This window comes from Rhizophagus irregularis, chromosome 13, assembly GCF_026210795.1.
Source record: "Rhizophagus irregularis chromosome 13, complete sequence".
In the NCBI taxonomy this organism is placed as follows: domain Eukaryota; kingdom Fungi; phylum Glomeromycota; class Glomeromycetes; order Glomerales; family Glomeraceae; genus Rhizophagus; species Rhizophagus irregularis.
In genome coordinates this window covers 4,354,662-4,374,448 of record NC_089441.1, presented here as the reverse complement: position 1 = coordinate 4,374,448, position 19,787 = coordinate 4,354,662, and the positions used below count along the sequence as shown (strand labels likewise).

At 30.3% G+C, this 19,787-nt stretch overlaps 9 protein-coding genes across 9 annotated transcripts; 6 read left to right on the top strand and 3 right to left on the bottom strand.

Annotated features, from left to right (window-relative positions):
- Positions 1-1,202: 1,202 nt before the first annotated feature.
- OCT59_005575 (uncharacterized protein) lies at positions 1,203-6,574 on the top strand (the record flags this gene model as incomplete). The annotated part of the gene is made up of 23 exons (XM_025322536.2): positions 1,203-1,502; positions 1,579-1,660; positions 1,736-1,804; positions 1,880-1,989; positions 2,059-2,139; positions 2,211-2,295; positions 2,379-2,482; positions 2,566-2,596; positions 2,678-2,810; positions 2,876-2,951; positions 3,029-3,136; positions 3,223-3,384; positions 3,489-3,696; positions 3,767-3,829; positions 3,903-3,925; positions 4,005-4,188; positions 4,271-4,500; positions 4,575-4,716; positions 4,796-4,910; positions 4,984-5,300; positions 5,358-5,442; positions 5,509-5,617; positions 5,697-6,574. 23 exons carry the CDS (start codon positions 1,203-1,205, stop codon positions 6,429-6,431), a joined length of 3,552 nt encoding a protein of 1,183 aa, XP_025166051.1. The 3' UTR covers positions 6,432-6,574.
- Positions 6,575-7,391: 817 nt separating this feature from the next.
- Positions 7,392-9,104, top strand: OCT59_005574 (uncharacterized protein; the record flags this gene model as incomplete). The annotated part of the gene is made up of 7 exons (XM_025322535.2): positions 7,392-7,593; positions 7,692-7,789; positions 7,862-8,090; positions 8,165-8,232; positions 8,297-8,564; positions 8,635-8,729; positions 8,795-9,104. 7 exons carry the CDS (start codon positions 7,392-7,394, stop codon positions 8,894-8,896), a joined length of 1,062 nt encoding a protein of 353 aa, XP_025166050.1. The 3' UTR covers positions 8,897-9,104.
- A 585-nt stretch (positions 9,105-9,689) lies between these two features.
- Positions 9,690-11,049, top strand: OCT59_005573 (uncharacterized protein). Its single transcript, XM_025322534.2, has 6 exons — positions 9,690-9,829; positions 9,899-10,044; positions 10,115-10,163; positions 10,234-10,400; positions 10,487-10,732; positions 10,834-11,049. Exons 1-5 carry the CDS (start codon positions 9,736-9,738, stop codon positions 10,607-10,609), a joined length of 579 nt encoding a protein of 192 aa, XP_025166049.1. The 5' UTR covers positions 9,690-9,735; the 3' UTR covers positions 10,610-10,732; positions 10,834-11,049.
- OCT59_005572 (uncharacterized protein) lies at positions 10,456-11,295 on the bottom strand. Its single transcript, XM_025322533.2, has 3 exons — positions 11,116-11,295; positions 10,929-11,044; positions 10,456-10,847 (listed from the first exon to the last, which is right to left on the bottom strand). The coding sequence occupies exons 1-3, from the start codon at positions 11,248-11,250 to the stop codon at positions 10,748-10,750; spliced, it is 351 nt and encodes a 116-aa protein (XP_025166048.1). The 5' UTR covers positions 11,251-11,295; the 3' UTR covers positions 10,456-10,747.
- A 113-nt stretch (positions 11,296-11,408) lies between these two features.
- Positions 11,409-12,547, top strand: OCT59_005571 (60S ribosomal protein uL6). The gene is made up of 4 exons (XM_025309655.2): positions 11,409-11,461; positions 11,634-11,900; positions 11,967-12,180; positions 12,246-12,547. Exons 2-4 carry the CDS (start codon positions 11,652-11,654, stop codon positions 12,347-12,349), a joined length of 567 nt encoding a protein of 188 aa, XP_025166047.1. The 5' UTR covers positions 11,409-11,461; positions 11,634-11,651; the 3' UTR covers positions 12,350-12,547.
- OCT59_005570 (uncharacterized protein) lies at positions 12,404-14,267 on the top strand (the record flags this gene model as incomplete). Its single annotated transcript, XM_066138438.1, has 10 exons — positions 12,404-12,414; positions 12,507-12,613; positions 12,727-12,800; positions 12,863-12,967; positions 13,048-13,142; positions 13,206-13,263; positions 13,327-13,488; positions 13,567-13,838; positions 13,904-14,112; positions 14,185-14,267. 10 exons carry the CDS (start codon positions 12,404-12,406, stop codon positions 14,265-14,267), a joined length of 1,176 nt encoding a protein of 391 aa, XP_065997568.1.
- On the bottom strand, positions 14,262-17,669 carry OCT59_005569 (uncharacterized protein; the record flags this gene model as incomplete). Its single annotated transcript, XM_025322532.2, has 10 exons — positions 14,262-14,630; positions 14,812-15,955; positions 16,032-16,203; positions 16,278-16,486; positions 16,559-16,758; positions 16,824-16,845; positions 16,935-17,051; positions 17,201-17,310; positions 17,392-17,567; positions 17,647-17,669. 9 exons carry the CDS (start codon positions 17,667-17,669, stop codon positions 15,302-15,304), a joined length of 1,683 nt encoding a protein of 560 aa, XP_025166045.1. The 3' UTR covers positions 14,262-14,630; positions 14,812-15,301.
- A 179-nt stretch (positions 17,670-17,848) lies between these two features.
- Positions 17,849-18,407, top strand: OCT59_005568 (uncharacterized protein). The gene is made up of 3 exons (XM_025322531.2): positions 17,849-17,920; positions 17,999-18,146; positions 18,222-18,407. The coding sequence occupies exons 1-3, from the start codon at positions 17,889-17,891 to the stop codon at positions 18,270-18,272; spliced, it is 231 nt and encodes a 76-aa protein (XP_025166044.1). The 5' UTR covers positions 17,849-17,888; the 3' UTR covers positions 18,273-18,407.
- Positions 18,283-19,783, bottom strand: OCT59_005567 (translation initiation factor eIF3 subunit). Its single transcript, XM_025322530.2, has 5 exons — positions 19,743-19,783; positions 19,497-19,677; positions 19,199-19,417; positions 18,993-19,120; positions 18,283-18,920 (listed from the first exon to the last, which is right to left on the bottom strand). Exons 1-5 carry the CDS (start codon positions 19,743-19,745, stop codon positions 18,468-18,470), a joined length of 984 nt encoding a protein of 327 aa, XP_025166043.1. The 5' UTR covers positions 19,746-19,783; the 3' UTR covers positions 18,283-18,467.
- Between the last annotated feature and the right edge of the window lie 4 nt (positions 19,784-19,787).

The following is a 19,787-nucleotide window of genomic DNA, read 5'->3' as shown; positions in this document are numbered from 1 at the left end:
AATATCATGATTAGTTATTAATAACATGTGATATATATAAGATGTAAATAAAAATAATTTGCCAAATGATATATATAAAAAAATTATAATATATAATACCTTTAAATTACTTTGAATCAAATTAGTTTTTAAATCCAATTTCTAATAACAATTAATATTATTAATTTTTTAATTAAGTTTGATTTTAAATTTTTACTGTAAAAATACTTTGTTTGGCAATTATATTTATTTTATTTAAGTTTTTTACTTCAAATTACCAGGGTAATTATCATTATTGATTAGAATTATCAATTTTTATTTTTTACTAACACTATATTTTTTTAATGCTGTTAATTGTTATAATTTCAGTTATTGGTAATCATCCAAAACTATTTTTTCAAAATTTTAGTTTAGTTAAAATTCAATCTGAAACTATTTTTTATAATAAATTTAATTGCTTAAACTGTTTTTATACTTTTCTGAAACTAATTATAATTTCAGAAAGTTTCAGATTTACCAATTTTTTCATTAAAAATAAAGTTTTTGAGTTTTAGATTTTAAAATTTATCATTAAATAAGTTTTAGACAGCAACATTAATCATGATAGTTAAAATATTAAATAATTATATTACTAGTTTTTTAAAAATAATTTGATTAATTTAGTAAAAAAATTACTTATCTGTTATTAAAACACAAATATGTAATATTACTTTAGTAAATAATTAGTATTAATTGCATAATTTAAAAAATGCATTTTAGAATTTCTTTTTAACTTTGATTTTTTTAACTTTATTAATTAAATATTTGAAATTCATTTTTAATATAATTTTGAAATTTTTTATATACATATAAGTAAAACTATATAATTAAATCTTATATTGTAATTACAATAATATATTATAACAAATGCAAATATTGTTAATAAAACTTCAATAACGTGTATATTTTTGTTTTAGATTACACTTTTGAATAATGATTTAGCCTCATTCTTTTTCATGTGAAAATTGATAATTATCGTTATTTTGTTAAAAGCACCAATAATGCTAGCCAAAGGTCACGTGAATGTGGAAAGATTGATGTTCAGGTAGATTCTCAAAAGCATTTATGAACGCGACGTATCGGCTTATAGGGAGACGCGATCTACTTTTTTTTTATATCCTTGCAAGAACAACGCAAGAACAGCGCGTTTTTTTCGAGTTAGACATAAAATAAGTTCCGCTAAAATGCCAATTAGCAATAAGGTACAATCGAAGTTGAACTCAGTACAGAATAAAAGAAAAACTTCTACCCCAGTCGCAACACAAAGTAGCCTTCTTTCGTTTCTTAAGAAAGAAGTACCAGTAGAAGCTAACAATGAAAGAAAAGCTTCCGAGAAACTCGAGCTACCTCTTACTCCTGTAACTCCTAAATCTCGGCGGGAGAAAAATATGCAAAATATCGATAACGAGCAAGTAAATAATGTAGAAACTACGAGTATCGCCGAGATAACCGAAGAGTCAACTTCGGGGGAAAGGGTTTTGAGAGTATGTTGTTGATACTCTTTATAAGTGAATTTATTGAACAAATGACGCTCTAAATTTACGTGTTCATATCTTGTAGCGAAGAGTTAAACGTAAAATTTACGTTTCTTCTGATGATGATGATTCGAATGATAAGCACGATTCCACAGATCCTCCTTCAAGTATGTTTGTCATGTTGTTGTTTGATGATTATGTTGCATACTGAAATATAAATCATTTGCAAAATCAAATAATAGAAAAACCTCATACTAATATTGATGATGACTATGTCGATAATTGTGAACAAAAAGAAAGTGATGATTTTGGTAAAAAATTAATTTTTAATTTTTAACGTGTGATCATTGCCACAAATTTATTTATTCGTTCTTATACATGCATAGATATGAATGATGAAGCTGCTAGTGAGGATGATTCGGAAGATAATTCAATGGCAAAATCTTATCAGAAAAACCGAAATAAAAATTCAAATATCGTACAGTTCAAATTAAAGGTTAGTGACGAATTCGAAAGTTTTTGATAAAATCGATAAATTATATTTTACCATTCATATAATAATTAGGGATTTTCCTCGAGTTCATCTTCTCGCCGAGGTTCGAGTTTCTCATCTTCAGCTCATATGACTAATACTGAGAAAAAGAAGGTATAAATCTTTGAAACTCTATAAACATATGAATAATATTATAATTTGCTAAATAAGTATTACAATGTAAGCAACGTGCTGTGGATTTTAAAGCCAAGAATGAAGAGCGATACAGCTGGCTGCAAAATGTTTGTGATGTGGATGGAAATCTTGAAGGTGTTGTTTCTTTACTTTTATCTTGGATGCTATTCTTTTAAAGTGATAATTATTTTTATTCTCCTTCTCCCTTAATATAAAAGGATCACCTAATTACGATCCACGTACTTTGTACGTTCCTAAATCCGCGAAGTTTACTCCGTTCGAAAAACAATACTGGGAAATCAAATCTAATCACTGGGATACTGTATGATATATAAATTTATTAATTTTTGTGATTATGTATTATTTACAATTAATGATAACATTGTGCTTATGAATTAATCCTAGGTTGTATTTTTCAAGAAAGGAAAATTTTATGGTATGATTTTATGTGCCGTATAGTGACCATCTCACGTTAAAATAATTAACAACATTGTACAAATTCGTATAACTTGCTTAGAGTTGTATGAACGTGATGCAGATATAGGTCACACAGAATTCGACCTTAAACTTACAGATCGTGTCAATATGCGTATGGTCGGCGTACCCGAGTCTTCTTTTGAATATTGGGCAGCTAAGTTTATAGCAAAAGGGTAATAAAATTGTTTTTATCGGCAACTTTAAAGAATTTCAATAACTAATTCTTTCAAATATAAAGTCACAAGGTCGCAAGAGTTGATCAAATGGAAACAGCACTTGGCAAAGAGATGCGCGAAAAAGCGAGCAAGAATAAGGTGGAGATTTATCTCATTCCTTGTTTGAAATTTATGGACTTAATTAATTTTATTAAATAATATCGAATGCATTACAGGAGGAAAAAGTTATAAGACGCCAGTTAACTTCTATTCTTACTGCCGGAACAATTGTAGATGGTGGATTATTAACTGATGAAATGTCAACTTATTGCATGTCAATTAAAGTTGTTATCTTATTCGAGCTAAGTTTATATGTTATTACCTGTCAAGTATTATGGATATTGACGGTTTGACCTTATTATATTCGCAGGAACATTGTCCAAACGAAATTGATCCACCTTCTTATGGCGTTTGTTTTGTTGATACTGCGACCGGCGAATTCAATCTTGCGTCATTTGTTGATGACATTGATAGGACCCAATTCGAAACTTTAATCATGCAAGTCAAACCAAAAGAAATAGTATATGAAAAAGTTAGCATTCTTGCTCTAATGATCAACTTTTAAATTAACTTCTAAATAAATTTCGTAAACTATTAGAATTTATTTTATTATTTTTTTTTTCACCTTTTTTTTAGGGAATGCTCAGTAAACGTTCACAGCGCATTTTAAAAACATGCATTAATTGCCCAATATGGACCGGGCTGATACCTGAAAGAGAATTTTGGGATGCTAATGCGACTTGGGATGAGATTAGGTTTTCTCGATATTTTTCTAATAAACCAAAGAATTCATCTGATCAAGATGATGTCATCAATGAAGATAATGATAATGAATATAAACCGGGTATTTTTTAGGGTTGTATTGAGTAAATCGTAATGCTATTTAATTAATCAAATATTATTTATGGAACTAGAAACTTGGCCTGAAGCTATTAAAATATCCCGGAACAAGCCTTTAATGTTGTCCGCTTTAGGCGGTAAGTATTATTTGGACAGGCTTTGTTATTAAAAATCTTTTATACTAAAAATATCATTTAACATACTTTATAGGACTGATTTGGTATTTACGTTCAGTAAGTTTATTATATAATATGCTTTTTATTAAAATGTTATGTTTTTAACCTAACTAGTTTGTTATATAAAAATAAAAAGTTGAAACTTGACGAGGAACTAGTATCATTGCGAAACTTCAGAATATATGACCCGATTTGTCATAGCACTTCACTAATCCTCGACGGTCAAACTTTGGCGAATCTTGAAATTTTCGAGAATAACTTAAATGGAAGCGATCAAGGAACTGTATTTAAATTGTTAAATCATTGCATCACACCATTTGGTAAGCAATAATCGTTTGAATATCGACTATTTAAATTAACATTGCATATTTCATAACATGATATCATTTATTTAAAAAAAAGGAAAGCGAACTTTTAAACAATGGTTGTGTCATCCGCTTCGAAATGTAGATGATATTAATGAACGATTGGATGCTATTGAAGAATTAAATAAACATCCTGGTTTTCGAGAATTATATGACGAAACATTTTTACATTTTCCAGATCTGGAAAGATTAATCAGTCGGATTCATGCAGGAACATGCAGAGTAAAAGACTTTTTACTCGTATTAACTTCTTTCGAAAAGCTAATGGTTAGTAGCATCTTTTTTTATATTATGATGTGAAGTGTCCTTACTGTAGTTTTTATCTTAATTTAAAATAATAGGATACAGTAGATAAATTTAAAGAATATGCAAAACAATTTTATTCGGGTAAATTACTTAAATTAATTGGGAGCGTACCGGATCTGTCTCCCATGTTGTTATATTTTAAAGAAGCTTTTGATCATGATCAAGCTGAAAAAGAGGGTAATTATTCTCTTTCAATTATCGTTTGTAGATGCAAATTCAATATTATATGTAATATTCATTGCACATTTGATTACAGGGAAATTATTACCTTATCCTGGAATCGAACAGGATTATGATGAAATTAATCAAAAACTTTGCACGGTTGAGAAGCAACTAGACGATTATTTGAAAGAGACAAAAAAATTATTGAAGTATGCTATAAAACTTTTTATAGTCAAATTCATACATAATTTAAATATGGCTGTATTTTACTTATTTTTTTAGGTCTGATAAGATTGTATACAAAGATATTGGAAAGGAAATTTATCAGCTTGAAGTTCCAAATGGTATAAAGGTTCCAAATGATTGGAAGAAGTTGTCGTGTACTCGGAAAGTAAATCGTTATTGGAACTCTACTCTCCAAAAATTTATAAGAGATCTTCAAGAATCACTTGAGACTAAATCCAATATTTTAAAATCTCTACAAGGAAGATTTTATGAAAAATTTGATGCTCATTATCAAAAGACGTTATCCGCGGTTAAAATCATTTCAGAGATAGACTGTTTGCTCAGCTTGGCTGCTAGTTCAAAGGCATTGGGAGGTAAGTCGATATTATAACTTTATGAAGAATGAACAACTATTTATATTATTTTTACAGAACCATCGTGTCGACCTCAATTCGCGCAAGATGGACCAAGTGTCTTGGAATTCGAAGAACTAAGACACCCCTGCGTTACGCCCAGGTATGTTATGTGGATGATGAGTGTTCTTAAGTGTTTAATAAGTACTTATTCGGTCTTGTTAAATAGCATTGCGACAGATTTTATACCCAACGACACATATTTGGGAGGTGACAATCAAAATATTATCTTATTGACCGGTCCTAATATGGGTGGAAAATCCACATTCTTGCGTCAGGTTTGAAACTTTATAATTTACTCAAGCAAATTTACATATATCTAAGCATTAATAATATATAATGTCATCTTTATTACAGAATTGTGTAGCAATTATTATGGCACAGTTAGGTTGTTGCGTGCCTGCAAAAAAATGTCGCTTGACACCCTTTGATAGAATCTATACACGCATTGGCGCAAATGATAACATCCTAGCGGGACAGAGCACTTTCATGGTAGAATTAAACGAAACTTCAAAGATTTTACATGAAGCGACACCAAGATCTATGGTCATTCTTGATGAATTAGGTCGCGGTACTTCAACCTTTGATGGGTATGCTATTGCCTATTCGGTTTTACATTATTTGGCAACGCACATCGGTTGTTTGGGACTATTTTCTACTCATTATGGCATGTTAACACAAGAATTTGACAAGAATCCTAATGTCGCTCTTAAACATATGAGCTGTCAAGTTGATCAACACAAAAAAGAGGTTACTTTTCTTTACAAGTTAGTACCTGGAGTATGTCCCAAATCCTATGGAATGAATGTGGCTAATATGGCAGGAGTTCCGCGAGAAATTGTAGATCGTGCGGAAGTTACCGCTGCTAAATTCGAACAAACTTCGCGCTTGCACGATACTTTAACTGCTAATGGCTCTAATGTAGCAATTTCAACGCAGTGTGATTTCGTATTTATGTTGAAGTCTGCATTTAAAAAAATTGATGATGATGTAGGTGATAGAGCATTAGATAATCAGACTGAACATGAAAAGGAGAAGAGACAGACTAGAGTGTTGAAAACTATTATAAATAGGATTAAGAACGACAGATAACAATTTGACTTCATAATTAGTAGTATATTATGAGATACCAGCTTGAGGAATTTAAATACATACAAAATATAGCAATTTCTGTTTCAATCATATGTATTAATATTAATAAAACCCTGATTGGCGGTTGATTTCATTTACCATATAACCATGTATAAAATGCTGATGAGGATCAAAAAAAGCTCGGGCACGTGATTCATGTGATTTGACTGTGGCTAAGTGTGGCTATGGAAATTGCAGTTATTTCTACCCTAAGGTCAACACTAACTCCAAAGGTAAAAGTTTCAGCCTAAACTAACCTTCCTTACCTAGCCCAAAGATATGCCAACGTCTACGTTACCTTCAAGGATAAGTATTTCCGCCTAAACTAACTTACCTTACCCTAAGATACTCACTTCAAAGATAATTTCTTAGAATATAATGTAATTTTATAGATGTTAATTCATAAGAGTAAAACAAATTCTTTTAGAGTAATTATTTTATTAAAATAGAATGTAATATTAATTTAACAATAAAATTTATTCAATTTCAATTTATTAAAATACATTAATTTAAAATAAATTATTGTAAATAATGAGTGCTATCAGTATGCCCCTTCCATGGTTCACTTATTTTGATAATGTTCAACGTCTTCACCTAATTTATTAATAGAACTATATGACTTCCTTGCTACTTTATAATACAGACTAGTTTTTGCAGAGAATTAATTAGGCTGTCAAATACTTGGTGATTTCCAAGATATTAGGTTTATTTCTACAGGTCGTATTTTCTGCCACAAACTGCGCCGTATGTAACAAAATCACATGCTCAAAATCACATGCCCAAGCTTTTTTATGGTGTTACTGGGGAAGATCATTGTTTGTAAGCGTCCAGCGGTCCAGGTGATGTCACGAGTGCATATACTTTGCCTAAAACATCAAGAAATTAAAAATTCTGCCGATTCTTTCTGTCTTATTTTTTAACATGTTGAGTAACGGAGCGTTTGATGTTAGTTCTTTGGAACAACTTGAAACGTACATACAAAATAACATAAAATATATCGATTATTTCGTAGTGTCGTCAAACCTCTTTGAATGCGCCTTAGAACTTGCTTTGAGATTATTTCCCACCTGGAAAAAAGAGGACCTGGAGTTAGAGCAATGTAAAGATGGAATCACCAATAAACGTAAATAAGAATTGTTATTGCTGGAAATTTACTAATAAACTTATTATTATAGATTATAAACAACTTAAAAAACCTTAAACTTATTAAAAATAACCTAGTTATCAAGTGCACAAATAAGCCTCTTGGATTTTCTATATTAATTCGAACCTATGGTAATAAATCGGAAGTTCTAATAGACAGGAAACAAGAAATATATGTAAGACCCATTAAATTTAAATGTATTGGTTTAGAGCATTCTTAAAGTCTAATTGGGTTTTCCTAACTTTAGAATATAGTTTCGTTGTCGAGTTTAGATTTGTCGCCACCTCTTTATGGACGCTTCAATAACGGAATCGTTTACGGTTTTATAGAAGGGAAAGTGTTTTCTGTTGCTGATTTAAGTGACCCGTTCAAATCTTTATTAGCTGCCAAAAATTTGGCTATTTGGCATGGCACGGATATTGCGGGAGAAAAAAAGCCGAATTTATTTATTACCTTAAAGAAATGGCTTAAAGAAGGTAATAATTTTACTCAATATATTACCTATACAAATATATTACCAATATATTAATTATTTGTTTTTTTTGTATAGTAACAAAGTCTTATGACAACGACGAGAAATTCCTAAAACATTTCAATATAGAAAAGCTTAATAAAGAGGTAATGACACCAGAATATAACAACTTATATGAATTTATTAAATAAAATTAAATATTTCATTTAGTTAATTAGTTTGGAACAGGAATTGGTAAAAGTTAATTCCCCCGTTACGTTTTGTCATAACGATCTCCTTTATGCAAACATTATTTATAATGAATCTGCAAAAAAAGTTTCATTCATTGATTATGAATATGCATGTTATAGCTACCGAGGATTTGACATCGGAAACCATTTTTGTGAATTTGCTGGATTTGAATGTGATTATAGTTTGTATCCTGATGAGAAATTTCAAATGCAATGGTTGAGACACTATCTTAATGCATTTAATTCCAGTAAATATAAGTTCAAGTCTTGTTTATTCAAATTTTTAGTGACAAAAGTGCTAATTTACTTTTTTTATAGCTCGCGATGCTACTGATGAGGAAATTTCTATATTATATCGAGAAGTCAATAAATTTGCGTTAGCTTCTCATTTTTATTGGGGACTTTGGGGTTTGGTAATATTCAAGAATTTTATTTATATATTTTCTATATTAAGTTGCTAAATCTTTCTTTTTAATAGATTCAAGCCCAGCTTTCCGATATTGATTTTAATTATATGGAATATGCTGTGTTACGGTTTAAAGAGTATTACAAGCGAAAAGATGAATTTTTATCATTGTGATTCATTACTATATATTACTATATGTAGGATCGGACCAGAATTATCTCAATTTTGTTATTGATCATATATTATAATTTTGGAATTTTGGTCAAAATTCCAATTCTGGCCTAATTTATAAGTAATATTTTTAAACTGACAATATAGAAAGGCTAAATAAACAAATAAACTATAAACTATTTATTTACGTAATTTTTACGTGATGATCATCTGTCCGCATAGTGTCACAAATGACCATGAAAAAAACTGAAAAAACCATTACTTATCGCCGTTTTCGAATTATTGTAAACAGTATAAACAGGAAAAATAAAATAAAAAAAAGTGGATTTTCTTAAAACCCATGAAAACAGTAAATTTTATTGCATTTTTGGATGGAGAAGGGTGCGATTATAACGGAAAATCCAACTCTTACTTATAGAGAACTTTTAGGTTACACGAAATCTCAAAAAGTCGCATATATGCAAAGAATTGTTTTCTGCTCTGAAATTAACGTTTTCAAGTTATAACCGCACCTTCTCTATCCAAAAATGCATTAAAATTTACTTTTTCGCGGATTTTTGAAAAAAAAATCATTATTATCCTTTTTAAACTGTTTACAGTAATTCGAAAATGGCGATAAATTATTAAGCTGAAAGATAACTAAATTATAATCCTACCACCGCATCAAAAGGATATAAAGTCTCTAAAATATATGATGTAGGCCAAAATCAAAAAAGTTGGCCAGAATTAAAAATTAGAAACTTTATTAGATCACGTGTTAGTATATAATCAGTCATCTGCAAAGCTTTTTTGAATTAAGAGTACTTGCATTGTTTATTCTCATTTATTAACGTGAAAACGAAATGTCAGACAATAAAAATTATGATGATATGACGCCTGAAGAACAAGCTGAACATGATAGAATAGCCAGAGAAAAAGAAGCTGCCGAACAAGCTGGTAAATATATCGGAGAAATTTTATCATTTTTTTATAGGAGCAAATCCTAAAATAAATACTGCAATTTAGCTTTACCATATAAGTGGAAACAAACTTTACAGGATGTTGATGTAACTGTCCCTGTACCAAAAGGAACGCGAGCTAAGGATTTGAATGTTATTATTAAAAAAAAACATTTGACCGTTGGTTTGAAAAATAATCCGCCAATCATTGAGGTATTGACTTGTCATGCATTTTTATTATTTATGATGATTTTATAAACAAGAGCTTGGGATTATTTTGTAGGGCGAATTATGTAAAGAAATTAAAATTGACGACTGTACTTGGACGCTTGGTAAATTTTATATTTTATACAAATAAATCAAAATACTTGTTTATTAAACTAAAATTCAATTCTATGGTAGAGGATCAAAAAGAAGTTTATATTCATTTGGAAAAGGTTAATGACGCGGAATGGTGGAAAAATGTCATTACCACTCATCCTGCTATTGACACAACGAAAATTCAACCTGAAAATTCTAAATTAAGTGATTTGGATGGCGAAACTCGTGCAATGGTGGAGAAGATGATGGTATTCTGAATTCAGTATATTCAGTATTATATTTGTAGATTGAAAATTAACATTTGCACTTATTTAAAAACATTTTTTTTTTTTAGTTTGATCAACGTCAAAAACAAATGGGTAAAAAGACATCAGATGAATTAAAAAAGGAAGAAATCCTGAAGAAATTCCAAGCACAGCATCCTGAACTTGATTTGTCGAACGCCAAAATCTCTTGAATAATATATGTATATATACGCATTTTCGTTACATTTTTTTGATGAGAAAAAATAAATTCGAAATTTACGATGAATTATTTTATTCGTAATGGAATAAGATAATTAGCTTAATATAAAGTTGAAGTTGTAATAAATTTATTATTTAGAATTTTCATTGTTTTCTGTTGTTGGATACGTTAAATTCTCGCCACGTTCTTCTAATCGTTTTTTAGCTTCTCTTGTAGCCCATGATTGTATACTATAGTATCAATTAAAAATCAAATTAATAGTCATCAATCAAAAAAAAAGAATTAAATCGAAATCGAAGAAATGCTCTTGCCTTGTATCAGGTTTATAAATAGCGATAATGGTTCCCAATAGCAAACTTCCGCCCATACCATAAATCCATATATTCTCCCAATCCTCTTTCACGCGTTTTTGTCCTGGTGGTAAAGGCTGACGAATAAAAAAAAAATGAAAGTATTATTAAATTTACGAGAGAAAATACGGTATCAACTCATACTTACTCTTTCACCAAATAGATAACCTCCAGGTTCATTATACTGAGGTTCATGACCACTTGCTCTTCTTAATTGAACCTGTCCTAGCCGCATATGCAACTTTCTCGCTGTACAAGAAGTTCTTATAAAAGAAAATGACATTTTATTGATAAAATTAAAAACGAAAAAATTGAGGAGGATTAAAATTAAATTTTTATATCCCGGTAACACTGCAAAGGAATCACATTACACGTGACAATTCATCTACTGCAACACAAAAAAAAAATATAAAACGTGAAATATAATATTAAATGTTCTTCCTTTCCTCATCATCCAGCTTGCATCCGTTCACTTAAGTGTCGGCTTGTGTTTGGTTAGTTCAATCATTAAAATTACGGTTGAAATTAAGTAAAGAAAATATTTTCTTTCTGCTAAAAGAAAATAAAATTTTCGATAACTTTCCTTTTTTTGGTTTTTCTGTTTTATTATTTAATCAAGATAATTTCAATTGACTTTTTATATTTATTATATTTATTCTTTCACAGGATAAAAAATAAAAAAAAATGAAGGATATCTGTAAAATCGAAGAGTTTACCATACCTAAAAATGTAAAAGTAAAAGTTAAATCCCGTATTGTCACAGTTGAAGGGGAACGTGGAAGTTTGACAAAGAATCTTCGTCACATCGATTTAGAGATACAAGTCAAGAACGATAAGATCAAACTTATTGTGTGGCATGGGACTCGCAAACATGTAGCTTGTTTACGTACGGTGAAAGCACATATCGAAAATATGATCACTGGTGTTACTAAGGTTTGTTAATGAATTATACTTAATAATATTCGAAATATTTACTAAATTATACAAATTTATGATTAGGGCTTCGAATACAAGATGCGCTATGTTTATGCACATTTTCCTATCAACGTTCATATTAGTGACGATAAAAAAGAAGTTGAAATTCGTAACTTTTTAGGTGAAAAGGTTATTAGACGTGTAAAGATGTTGGAGGGTGTTGACATTGAAATTTCTAAGAATCTAAAGGATGAATTAATTTTGACTGGAAATGATTTGGAAAATGTTTCTCAATCAGGTATTTAACGAGAAATTCGAAAATCAGATTGAATTATTAATAATTATTTATTAAAAATTTTTTAGCCGCCAACATTCAACAGTCTACAACCGTTAAGAATAAAGATATTCGAAAGTTTTTAGATGGTGTTTATGTTAGTGAACGTGGTAGAGTGGTTAAAGATGTTTAAAATCAATTAAAACGCGTAAATAAAATTATTTCAAAATCCTTTTCCATTTTCCAAATGGCAACATGGTAATTTTTTAATCTAAAAATTTTTCGTTGATAAATCACGTGATCAATTTATATTCTGTTCATATAAAGTCGTCATTTTTATTTCAATAAAGCTCAATTATTGCAGTTCTTGCAGTTTTCGCTTTAGACTCTGAATTGAAGATGTCGCGTACCATTGAAAAATTCTCAACCAAAGTTGACTTTCCTGTATACTGTACAGGTACATGGGAAATTGATCTTCCGCATTTACCTTTGATAATCTCTCTAAAAATATAAAGTTGTATGAGTTGTATGTTGAAACTAGAACTTATGTATACGTATAAATAAATATAGGATTTACTCCTTCGGGAGACATACTACTTGGTGGGGGTGGCGGTTCTGGTAATACAGGTGTAAAAAACAAATTGGTATGTTAGAATGATTAAAATTTTGACAATAATTTAATACTTATTCGAAATGATTCGTTTAGGCCTTATTCAAATTGAAGATTCCAGAAAAAACTATTGAAAAGCTTACCGAAACAATATTAAGCGGAGAAGAGGACAGGCCAACTTGTATTGCTTTTCATAATGAGGTGACAATCTGAGATTTTTATTTTTGATTACAATTGATTTCGTTGAATTTTTTTCAATTAAACTCTTAAAGTCTTGGTAGGAGAATATTTTTTCTTGTGGTATCAATAGTTCTGAAGAAAAGATAATAATCGGCGAAAATAATAATTGTCGAATTTTTAAATACTCAAATGAAAAGTATGTAATGTCTTATTTCTTTCAGAATAAGAAAAGTATTAATTTTTTTTAAATAATATAAAGGATAGAATTAGTTAAAACGATTCAAACAATGACAAGTACAAATGTGGATGATTATCAGGTAAAGAACTATCATAATTTTAATTCATTATAGGAAAATTAATAAATCAGGTGTAATTGTTAGAAAGTGACTGCTTTTAGTCAAGACGGGAAGTTGTTGGCTACCGGTGGTACAGATAGCAAATTGACTGTTTTAAATTATCCTTCATTACGTGTCGCTTTTCCTCCCGTGAATTTTAACAAACAAGAAATATATGATTTGGATTTTGATCCAACTGGAAATCAGGCAAGATACGAACTTTTAAATGATCAAATAATAATAATACATTACATAATTATAAGTTAAATAACATTATAATAATAGCTTTTAGTAGTATCCGTGAACACATTAAAAATTCTATCCACCAAAAAAGGAGAGTGTTTTCATGAAATAGAAAAACCTGTATTCAGGAAATCTTCCCGATGTCAATTTAGAGCATGCAGGTTTGGTAAAGGGATTTCCGCAAGGTTTTTTTACACCGTAGTCAATATGACTTCTGAGTCTAGAACATTTATTGTTAAATGGGATGCAGTAACTTTTGAAAGAATATCAACAAAAGTTATTGGCAAAAGACGAATTACAGCATTTACAATTAGGTAATTTAAATTATTTGCAGAATATATCTTCCTTTAGGTCTAAAAACTTTTTTTTTCTAAACAAGTGACAACGGGAAATTTTTGGGATTCGGAGCATCTGATCATAGCATTGGAATTTGCGATTCCCAAACACTAAAGGTTTTGCTTCATGTGCCTAAAGTACATGGGTTCCCGCCAACTACTATTGCATTCAGCCATGATTCAACTTTGTTTGTAAGCGGATCTGCTGATAATACTGTTCATATTTTACAACTTCCGGAAAATTTTAATCCTGGTACAGTTAATATTATATTTACATTTCTTTAATTTTTTTTTAGTTATATATTTATAATTATTTTTACTTTAGGAATATTTCAACTTGTTTTGATTTTGATTGGAATTTTGATCGCTTTTATTGCCGTTTTTTACCAATTTAACCTTATTGAGTAGAGTACATATCACACTTTATTTATTATTTTATTTTGGAATACTATTATTATTTTACATTTATAAAAAATTAATTTATTTAACCATTTCCTTCATTTCTTATGATTAATAAGTATCAATCAAATTTCGGCTGTCTTATTAACAGAAGATTAATTAATTGCAAGCAATAAAAAGAAGAAAGAAAAGAAAAGAAAATGGTTAATGATCTATTTTATATACTGTAAATGAACTAGAAATAGTAAATTTAAAAAATGATACTAATATAATGAAAAAACTCATGTTTTGTCAATATGATATACCGAGTATTATTCCAATATCGGATTCGCATAAATTTTTTGAAATCCTTGCTTATTCAAAAAGCGATGGCTACAATTTAAAATGAAAAAATAAATAAGTTTATATTTGAACAACAAAATCGTTAATATGAAGAAATCTTTTATAAATTAAAGAAATATAAAATGATTTTTTGACCTCATTTATTACTTTTTAACAATTAATAAATAATCATAGATACAATATAAAAAGAACAGAAATAAAATAAACTAGCCTGAGGATCATGGGAATATACGTTTGAAAGGAAAATATAACTAAGACAATATTAAGAGTAAATATTACGCGAATCGTTTTTAGACTTGTCCATATTTTCAAGATTCTAAAATAAACTTAATCGATTTGTTTAGTTTAAAAACGCATCGTTTCTTTAACAAACGGCAAAACAAAAAATTATACGATTTTCTGTAGCCAAAGGTTTGAGTGGAGACCTGTCTAGTTTCCTTTTTTTCGTACAAAATAAGAAACAAAACCAAGTCTTTGCTTATTCGGTTAATTTTCACCTCTAAAAGAAGAAAAAAACTTACAATGTAAGTAGCGTGCGCATCTGCGCACCGTTTCTCACGCGAAATCCCAACCCTCCCTTTTCGAGTCTTTTAGAAATATCAAACCAACACAAACAGCCATTACCCTCACCAAAAAATAAAATATAATAGAAAAATAATAAAAGAACCAGATAAATACAATTTAAAAGCTTTGCATTATTATTATTTACCAACCTCATTATCATAAAAATCTGGTGGTGGTACAGCATGATAAGATTCAGTTTGCTTTTTATCCTCGTAGGCAGATGATGATGTGTTTGTCACAGCTGAAGATGTCACCGGCGGAAGTGGGGCTGTCGTAGATGTGGTTTGATATCCAGTTGAGGTCTGATAACCCGTAGGATAACCCGTATAACCGTAATAATTACTTGCATCGGTCTGTGTGGCAGGTTGAGTAACCTGTGAATAATAATTATACTGAGAATATTGGTAGTACCGAGATTGATTATATGGATTGTATGGATTATAGCTAGCGCTACTAGTTGAGTACGCATTATTTGTGTTTGTTCCATAAGAACTTGTATTACTATTATTATATGGATTTGAAGCTATGGTAGGTGAAGAACTTGTTGTTACGGACGTTGATGCAGAGGTTGATGCAGAGGTTGATGCAGGGGTTGATGCAGAGGTTGAAGAAGGCTGTGAAGGTGGTGGTGGTGGTGGATAAGAGGGTAAAGGAGGCTGCGAAGAAGTGTTTTGGGCCGACGTAGATATAAGAGGTGGTGGCGGAGGTTGTGGCAGGGGTGGTGGATTACCGCTAATTGGCGGTGGTGGCCCACTGGGCAAAGGAGGATTAGCAGGTGGTGGAGGGTAAGACTATCAAGGCAAATTTTATTAAATTTCATATTCATAACTTTTACATTAATTTATTTGGTAGTAATATACTACGTACCCCTGCGATTGGAGGTGGAGGCCCATAAGCAGGCGGACGAGGATATGGTGATCTTCCGTAGGAAGGATATGCAGCTTGTTGTGCTTTATGTCTATCCCATTCCGCCTTCACTGTATTTATAAGATCTTCACATAATTTCTTAGCTTTATCAAGTCCTTCTTGACTCCAACATCTATAAAACAAAAATAGTAATATAGTAAGAAAAACTATATGCATATATTTTTTTAATCGGCTATTTTTACATACGTGATATGAATATGCAATGGCTCGAAAGCTTCAGTTCCCGATGTGGGTTCAACGTAGCCAGATCCACGACCTTTAAGCTGTACTTTTGCTCCAGTCTCTTGCTGAATATGCTTAACGTAAGCACCTTGTGGTCCTACAATTTTTGCTCGCGCATTAAAAGTACGATCAGGTTCGATGCCAATAAACACTTTATCTTGAACAAATTGTCTCTATTATAAATTTAGGGTTATTAATTTAAATAGAAAAGGTGATATTTATAAAAATAGGTTATAAATACATACTCCTCCTGGATGAGAACCGGGTGGACGAGGCGTTGTTGAAGGCGGAGCAGGAGTAAAAGATTGTTCCATTAACTCATTTATTTTCTTAACTGCTGCGTTTAAGGCCTCACGAGTTGATGCTGTCACGTGCAAAAAAAGAGGAGGATCCTTTTCGGTAGCAAGTTGTTTATCAGGGTAATATTTTCCACGAGTTGTCACATCTAAATAACGAATTTTTTTTATTAATCTTATGTTGTACGGAATTTTATTAAAATGTAGTACTCACCTGCACCAGTTTCTTTTTGGATCTATAAGAAATTTATAATTAATATAACATACTACATCATAACGATAACACTTATCTAAAAAATTGAGCTTCTAATATTCTGATCCTTACCGTTTGTTGAGTCGAACCTTTAGTCAAAAGATATCTATTTTTACAATCATTGATTGTAATATCCGTAGTAAATTCCATATCAGTCTCCTTGGTAACCTGCTTGATGTGTTTAGAATCCTGAAAAAATTAATAAATTAAAAAATAATGAAAATATGAAATAAACTTCTTTTTAAGCCAAAATAGCAACTTTAAAGATGTTTGATTCTATTACAGAAAACAAAACTAATAGATAATAAATATAAAAGAAACGCGTATTTATATCATACCTCACCACTACCACTATCAGCGGCTTCAGCTTTAGGTACTACCACTGATTTCATTGGAACCTGAATGCCTTTAGCAGCGAGCATTGCATTTATTTTTGCTGCAGCAGCGGCTATTTTGTTTCAAATCAAAAGCAATACTTTAGGATTGGTTTGAATAAGTATCAGAATATCTTCAATAAAATCACAAAAACCTGCAGCACGATTAGGATCGTTTGTTTCGGAATTTGGTGTATTTGAGGAAACTTTAGATTCAGACACATCTGGATCACTAATAGCTTCTACTTTTATCGATTTTGATGTAGGCGCAGTAGTTGAAGAAGGGGGTGCTTTCTTTCCTTGATCATCAAGATCCCACTTGCGCTTCCGGCTATAATATTATTTATAACTCAAAATCAAGAAGGAACACTGACATTATAAGCAAATTTCAAGTATATTTCTTTACTTACGTTTTGTTTTGTGAAGAAGACATTACAATTTGTTAAAAACTGTTTACTCTTGACAAATAGTACAAATAGTAAGAACGTGAAAATACGAAACTTTTTTAATTCATCAATATTAACCAGTGTTAGTTAAAATCTATCGGAGTTGTGACACGTTTGACCGATCAAAAAATCATCACTTAATCACTGACTAAAATAAAACCTTTTAAACCTCTTTCAAATTTATTTCCTCCAAATTTTGAAACGAAATGTCTAAAGCATCACAACCAGAATTAAAAAAGTACTTATTTTTGACGCGTGTATTGTATCAGCTCATTACAATTAATTAATTATTTAAACTATCTGTTTTCTTTAATAGATATATGGAGAAACGTTTATTTATTCAATTGAACGGAGGTAGGAAAGTAACTGGAATTCTACGTGGTTACGATCCATTTATGAATTTGGTATTAGATGATACAGTTGAAGAAGTTTCGTCTTCTGAAAAACATAACGTTGGCATGGTGGTGAGCATTAGTACTTTGTAAAAAAAGGTGTTTTTTTCTTTGATAAATATTTATTATTATTACTATTTTTCTTAGGTAATTCGTGGTAACTCGGTAGTGATAATGGAAGCACTGGAAAAAATTTGACAAAAATATTTTGATTGTACATAGTTTTTTTTTTGCTATATTTTATAAACGGCAAATATTCACACATGTAATAATCATTAGATATAGAAAACACAAATGATTCATATAAAGCTCTACGTTTAAATTTTAATAATACAAGAATTTATTGTATTATAATAATTAGTATATCACCAATATTATGATATATAAATACTATTATAATTCGGGATATTTGAATTTAAAATAATCTTCATCAAAATGGTGAACTCGAACATAGCCATCTTCCCCACCAGAGGAAAAACCTTTACCATTCGGATGGACGGCAATTGTATTGATAGGACCAAAATGACCCTTTACACGTCCCACTTCTTCCTCTAAAATTTTATGCCAAAATCGACATTCAAATTTACCATGTCTCAATTTAGTGAGTGTAACTTCCATAGCTTCTTGACCACCTCCTAAAATGACAAAATCTTGAATCGGAGTTATAGATGCTGAATTCAGAGGAGCATCAGTAGCATATTTCTTTAAAGGATTAAGTGTATTTGATTCAAAAATTTGTGCTGATTTATCTTTCGAGGATGTAATGAAATATGTGCGATCTTCTGACATCTGGAGATCGGAAATCACATCTGTATGCGGATGAATCGATTTAATCTTTTCACCCGTCTAACAATTTAAATGCATATGTTAACGATATATTCGACCTCTTTTCTAAAAAGAACTTATTTTTCAGCTAACCTTCCAATCATATTGAGAAATTTCACCATTTTCATGGCCAGTTATTATGTATTTGTTGAGATATCCCCACGCAGCAACCATGGCTTTCGAACCTTCCTGATTTATAATCATAGTTGGTTCATCAGATTCTAAATTTAAATTATAAATATATTATGTTAATATAACTTAACTAACCTAATAACTTTTAAAAAATGAGAAAATTTTACGTTCTGCATCAATATCGTTTTTAACTGAAAAAACAGTTACGGTTCCTGGATATCCCATACGATTTTCGGTTACGACGAGAGCCATACTATCATCTTCAGAAAAAGCAACGCGTTTAACTGCAGTTTTGAATTCCCAAGTATGTAAGCATTTACCAGTCCTAACTTCCCACAGTTTTGCAGAGTTATCTGCTGATCCAGTTAATAAGATGGAACTTGTTGCTAAATTGTTTCACCAAATCAAAAAATTAAATTAAACAAGAGATTATGATAATACAACATAATATGGTTAGACAATTACAATTAACATCAACCGTCCATATTGCACCAACATGACCATGATAAGTTCCCAATCGTTCGCCATTATGTGAATACCAAACGTTCACTACTTGATCCTTTGCTACAGAGAAAAGAAGATCTCCTTCATAATTATATTTGATTTGCGTGAGGGAACGAGTATGTCCTTGTAAAAGAATAGGTCTCTAACAATTTTAAACACAAGCGTAAGAATAAGAACATCAATTTTGAAAATGCCATAATGTCTTACCATTGCAAATCTAAAAAGTTGATAACAAGAAAAATTTTTTTTATC

What these genes read in the sequence shown, in the direction of transcription:
- OCT59_005573 (XM_025322534.2), top strand. Translation starts at nt 9,736, where the DNA reads ATGTCAGACAATAAAAATTATGATGATATGACGCCTGAAGAACAAGCT. An exon ending in ATAATCCGCCAATCATTGAG is followed by an intron (nt 10,045 to 10,114) that starts GTATTGACTTGT and finishes ATTATTTTGTAG; the next exon opens with GGCGAATTATGTAAAGAAAT. An exon ending in CGACTGTACTTGGACGCTTG is followed by an intron (nt 10,164 to 10,233) that starts GTAAATTTTATA and finishes ATTCTATGGTAG; the next exon opens with AGGATCAAAAAGAAGTTTAT.
- OCT59_005572 (XM_025322533.2), bottom strand. Translation starts at nt 11,250, where the DNA reads ATGTCATTTTCTTTTATAAGAACTTCTTGTACAGCGAGAAAGTTGCAT. An exon ending in GTTATCTATTTGGTGAAAGA is followed by an intron (nt 11,045 to 11,115) that starts GTAAGTATGAGT and finishes TTTATTCGTCAG; the next exon opens with CCTTTACCACCAGGACAAAA. An exon ending in ATTTATAAACCTGATACAAG is followed by an intron (nt 10,848 to 10,928) that starts GCAAGAGCATTT and finishes TTGATACTATAG; the next exon opens with TATACAATCATGGGCTACAA.
- OCT59_005571 (XM_025309655.2), top strand. Translation starts at nt 11,652, where the DNA reads ATGAAGGATATCTGTAAAATCGAAGAGTTTACCATACCTAAAAATGTA. An exon ending in TGATCACTGGTGTTACTAAG is followed by an intron (nt 11,901 to 11,966) that starts GTTTGTTAATGA and finishes ATTTATGATTAG; the next exon opens with GGCTTCGAATACAAGATGCG. An exon ending in GGAAAATGTTTCTCAATCAG is followed by an intron (nt 12,181 to 12,245) that starts GTATTTAACGAG and finishes AAAATTTTTTAG; the next exon opens with CCGCCAACATTCAACAGTCT.
- OCT59_005568 (XM_025322531.2), top strand. Translation starts at nt 17,889, where the DNA reads ATGTCTAAAGCATCACAACCAGAATTAAAAAA. An exon ending in TCACAACCAGAATTAAAAAA is followed by an intron (nt 17,921 to 17,998) that starts GTACTTATTTTT and finishes TTTCTTTAATAG; the next exon opens with ATATATGGAGAAACGTTTAT. An exon ending in AACATAACGTTGGCATGGTG is followed by an intron (nt 18,147 to 18,221) that starts GTGAGCATTAGT and finishes TATTTTTCTTAG; the next exon opens with GTAATTCGTGGTAACTCGGT.
- OCT59_005567 (XM_025322530.2), bottom strand. An exon ending in ATGGACGGTTGATGTTAATT is followed by an intron (nt 19,418 to 19,496) that starts GTAATTGTCTAA and finishes GAAACAATTTAG; the next exon opens with CAACAAGTTCCATCTTATTA. An exon ending in AAACGATATTGATGCAGAAC is followed by an intron (nt 19,121 to 19,198) that starts GTAAAATTTTCT and finishes ATTTAAATTTAG; the next exon opens with AATCTGATGAACCAACTATG.